Raw genomic sequence first — 5165 nt, forward strand, 5'->3', positions numbered from 1 at the left:
GCAGTCTGAGGGTCACAAATGACGATCGACTTCGGCTGCATCGAACTCCCAGGAGGGAGACATGCAGCAGAGCAATGGGGCTTCTTCAACTGATAAGAGCATGTACGGTAGTTTCGGTACGGTGAACACTGGAGTCTTCCAGCAGAAGGTATAAGGTGAGCAGTTCACGATCAACAATCGCATGGTACACTTCAAGTATTATGAGCTCATTGATCGTATTAACATCAGTCTGGCAAGAAAGTCTCAAATATCATTAGAGCAAGCAATATACTGCACCGACATTGACTACAATGCCTTCTGAAATGCAATTCATGAGATGCTACAGCGCGGGACTAATAAAATCGATATCTGGGCGCTCAATACAGCAGTCCCTTCGTTCCGTATCATTTATAATGATACGCAATTAATCACATATCTCACGACCTACTTCACTGGGCCCCCGAGCGAGACCTCAGTTGCTTCCTCATTCTTTGTTGTTCAAGACGAAGGTGATCCTGCACCAGAAAGTTAGTATATATGAAGCTTATGATGAATGCCGCTAACCTGCTTAGTTTCGCGGAAGAGTGACCGTAATGTCGAGCTCATAGAGCCAGAGACAGAGGAAGCTCGTCGTCTTACGGAAGTTCGCCGTCTTGAGGATGAAGAAGCTCGTCATCTTAAGGAGGAAGAAGCTCACCGTCTTGCTGAGAAGGAAGCTCGCCGTCTTGCTGAGGAGGCTCCCCGCGTTAAAAAGGCGCAACAATTCAATCAACCGCTGCCACCTCGGCTTCCGCCAAAATGGACCGGCCATATGATTCAGGTACTTCCCCCTGCTCTGTGTTACAAAGTAACATGGGAATCACGTGAAAAAGCGATCATTTTGATCATTCATGATCGAGGTGATCGACTTGCATGAGCAGAACATCGTCATTCGTCCCGGAGGAATGGACGAATCAGGAGTACAGTTCATGATCAGTCTGATCATTAATGATCAGAGTGATCACCGAGTTTCTTATGTCTATAAAAATGTCCTGTCCCTACCTCCAACTCAGCTCTCTGTAATTCAACTGTCTAGTTTATCTAGTAGTTAGTTCGAATACATTCTCATACTCTTGAAGCTCATACTATTCTAAGTCATAAACATAACTATCTTGTTATATTCCTTGCATAATAAGCTCTGGTTATATCTTGTTCCTTTGCTCTAGGAAGCTAAACCCTTCCGAAGTGGCTTACATTAGTGAAGCTAGTCGGTATTGGGAAAGTATTCCTAACACTTCGTTAGCTACGCTGGCTAGTCGAGTTGTATATGGTCCTAAGACGGTTGAGTAGATTCCTCAGTATGACCTCAACCTTGGAATTCCTGTGCCTGCTCTGTCGTTTGACGGCGGTGATACTGCTGGGACTGCAGCAATTGATAATGGCGAACCAGTTGAAGGCGAAACCGATGAAATGCTCCAAGTACGCACCCTTCTCTCTAATGTTAGACTACTTGAGCATATGACTACGGCACGTTTTGAGGAGTTCTGCGACTTCTTTGAGCTGCCTCATGATATATCAATCAAGTCGCTTCTTCGATTTCCTGGGATCAAGACTGCCGTTGCCATCTACCAGCTCTTTGCCGCATATTTCTTTGTAATGATCGATGGCCGTAGCAGCAGCCTACGGGGAGGCTACCTCGCTGACAATACTGGCTTTGGAAAATCACTGGAAATACTCTTAGAGATTGTGCTTACTCATTTGGTATGCGTTGCTCAAAATGATGTCCAATCCTGTCAATTTAAAGGAGGGTATGAGCACAATCCAGAGGATGTCTCGCCAAATACACCATGTCCATTTAAAGTAAAATATGGACATAGCAAATGGCCATTCGCTTGTCCATGCGAGAAAGGCCTGCCTCTGCATTAACGCTCTCCGATGGAGCTACTCTCCTTATTGTGCCTCCTAATCTTGTTGGAAATTGGCAAAAAGAGTTCCGAAAGCATGTCGACATTAAAACAACATTTGCCAGATGCTACTTTTTGTATTAGGTCTTAGTCTCAGTCCTAAGCAAGCTAAAGAGTTCGCAACAAAGAACACGGCCCACGGCATCATTAAATACGAGCCTAGTGAACATGAGAAGCTCTTCTGCGTTGAAGACGATGAAGGCTGGGGCTATATACCGCACACTTCTCAGTACATACTGCTCATCTCAAAGAAGCTCGTTTATCGTCGAATCCAGCAGACCAATTTGCAGCACGTCCTGTGGAGCAGGGTCGCAGCCGACGAGATCCACGAATCAAGGAGCCCTAATACAGAGATTATGAGGTTTCTGTTTGACCAGCATCTGGATACATTCGTCCTTATGGCATTAGCTACGGCATGGGATAAGTCGCCTAAGGATCTACAGCTACCTCTACAGATCATTCAGCGTAAATGGCATACGATCCAGAAGCCTGGTGCAGGAAAGACTTTTGCTTTTATTGCTAAAAATGGCATTTAGAAATCTCTTAGTAACGATGAGAAGAAGTGCGTTGCTTGGAAGCTTGATGATGCTGGAATAAAGTGGCGTTCAATCATCAGTATTAGCAGGCAGAAGGATTTCGATCCAAACAGCCAAGATATCCTCAACTTGAAGCAATAATTCATCAGCATAATCGAAAATGCTGTCGGAAAAATTATGCTTAGGCGCACAGAAAAGACTACACTCCAGGGCATTCAGCTTGTTCCAATGCCTCAACATTGCTTTGAAGATGTCCATGTCACCATTAATAAGGAGGACGCTCAACTGCTCAAGAAACTCCAAGAATATGCTGAAGCCCGCGAAAAAGCTCTGCTTAAACAACTGGGATCAAAGAATGATGATATCAGCGTCGGCAATCTTCAGGCTGCGGTTAGCAAAGAAAATTGTCTCAAGGCAATGCGCACCACCCGCTTCTTCGCTTGCTTTCCTCACCTGCTTACGGTAGAGATTCCGGATAACCAGCTTCTTTCTAATGCCATCACTAAAATGGCAACTGATGATAGCAAGGAAAAGATGTTATGGGCGTACTTGCACTTGGATTTGATCGATCAATCGCCAAAGATACGACTTTTTCGAAAGATTTTGGATCAATTGGACAAAAACGAGCCTTTCGTCTGCTTTTCTGCAAATCCAGCAGAAGCCTTCACCATGTACATGTGGACCAAATACAAATACTGCAACGGAAAATCAGAGTACTTTCGCCCAGGTCTTTCAAAGATGGATAAGACGGCAATGGTCAACTGGTTCATGGATAATAATTCTACTACGTCCACGAGGTTCTTGTTTGGCCGTTGCTCAAATCTTGGTGTTGGTTACTCACTGACACGGGCATTTCGCTGCTTTCTGATACAACCAGAATGGCTGCGCAGTGTGGAAGAGCAAGCGAAAGGACGTATTTGGAGGACCGGTTTGGCACAGAAGGCAGTGAAAACGTACACTTACCGCTGCATTCTAGATGACTTTGAGCCGGAGAGGATTATCGTGGCTAGGCATAATGCTCGTGGCATCGTTACGGATGAGATTGGCGAAGCGACTGGTATTAATCCCGAAATCGAAGAAGAGGGCAATGATGATAGCGGAGAAGATAATTAGGTTATTAAGCTTCCATAGATTTAGATTAACACAAGTAATAGTAATAAATTAGCCTATAACTTCAATTGCTTTCAGGTGTGCTTTAGTGCTTAATTGAGTGCCTCGACGTCACGGCCAGCACTGAACGTCGAAACGCACCTATTGTCCGTTAAATCAGCAGATATGGAAACACAACATGGAGGCGCTAGGGCGGCTGCAATCCAGCTCAGGGGTCCCGGAGCTGGTAGACCGCTCGGAACGACAACAGGACCACAGGACAAGCCGATACAGCAGCCCACTGCAGAAAATTACGGGCAGAGGTGAGGAAGATGGAAGAGCTAAGCAAAGAGGCGTTAGAGACGATCCTGCCGTTTGTCATGCCACCATGGCAGGCAGGACCAACCACATATAGACACTGGCGACGAGGGGGCACGCGCCAGGCACGATAAGGTGCTCAGAACGGGAGCCATGATCTTGATGATGAATATAAGAGCACAATTGAGTTCCTTATTTCGTAAAAATGGGAGTACTCGCTGTTGATGTGCTTTCATCTGTATACTTGAGCTAGTGATCATTCTGCTCATTTTTCAGAAACGATCAAAAATGATCACACACGTAATTTCATGTGTTACCTTCGTAACAATAGCAACACAAAATCAGTACGTCTGGGGACCAGACTATGGGAAAGGAGGGGTGGGGTAAGAGTTCTGAACACAGAAATATATGGATCAGGGGCGTGAGTTGTGTAAGTCGTGTATGCCACGACAGCGTAGTATATATTCCACGCATTTTCGTAAGCTTAGCTTGATGTTAGTTAGTAGTCAGCTTTACTACCAATCTAAGTACACTAATCGCCTATCTCAGTATAACGCTTACTTCATTCCCCCTTACGCTCTATTGAAAAGCCCTTAGCCAAAGTCATTCTCATAGTCATTCCTCGATTATAGTCTTTCTTGAATGGAGTGTCGTGAATTTAGATTTCGCAACTTCAACAGATAGCGATGGTGCTACTGCAGATGTGGAATAATTTAAGATCCATCTAACGTCCATCCTAATCGGGTTAGCTCAACCTATGTTGTGCTCATGAATACGGAAAACTCCAGGCCACATAGGTATCTAATATAAGGTCCAGCTAATCTTGGACGGTTTTTCCAGAGCGACAGCGGTCTTCGAATATGCTCTTGTGTTGGCGACTACTGGTCCATTTTGGGCCGCGTAATTCACTTCAGTCGCTTTGGAATCCTGACGCGGATCGCTTACGTGCTGCACCAAGCCACAAATTTGGCTATCGCCTTTTGGTGTTCTTACAGGAACCGACGCGCTGCTCGACACCATGAGAATAGCTTATGAAAAGGAAAAAGCAACGAGATTTGGCGTTTAGGGCTGTAGATCCCCCTATCAAGGTGATTCTAACCTTACCCAGTAGGAGAAATCTGCGCTAGCCCGCATGCAGCAAGTATCGCGGCCGATGGTTCATTCCCCACGTCTCACTTCACAGTGCGCCGCCCTTCTCCGTGTTTGGTCTTTCGCCATCTACACCAAACAACCTGTAGCTTCCAGAAGGTGTTTCACAGTCAGAAATTCCCGGTCTGGAGTAGGAATAACGTTTTTGCAT

General features: G+C 45.4%; 2 protein-coding genes across 2 annotated transcripts; both read left to right on the forward strand.

The window, feature by feature from the left end:
• Positions 1-316: 316 nt before the first annotated feature.
• On the forward strand, positions 317-2458 carry PV09_09268 (uncharacterized protein; the record flags this gene model as incomplete). The annotated part of the gene is made up of 4 exons (XM_016363298.1): positions 317-506; positions 552-799; positions 1309-1719; positions 1988-2458. 4 exons carry the CDS (start codon positions 317-319, stop codon positions 2456-2458), a joined length of 1320 nt encoding a protein of 439 aa, XP_016208858.1.
• Positions 2459-2635: 177 nt separating this feature from the next.
• On the forward strand, positions 2636-3571 carry PV09_09269 (uncharacterized protein; the record flags this gene model as incomplete). The annotated part of the gene is made up of 1 exon (XM_016363299.1): positions 2636-3571. The coding sequence occupies one exon, from the start codon at positions 2636-2638 to the stop codon at positions 3569-3571; it is 936 nt and encodes a 311-aa protein (XP_016208859.1).
• Between the last annotated feature and the right edge of the window lie 1594 nt (positions 3572-5165).

The sequence above is a fragment of the Verruconis gallopava genome, assembly GCF_000836295.1.
Source record: "Verruconis gallopava strain CBS 43764 unplaced genomic scaffold supercont1.60, whole genome shotgun sequence".
Classification (NCBI taxonomy): Eukaryota; Fungi; Ascomycota; class Dothideomycetes; order Venturiales; family Sympoventuriaceae; genus Verruconis; species Verruconis gallopava.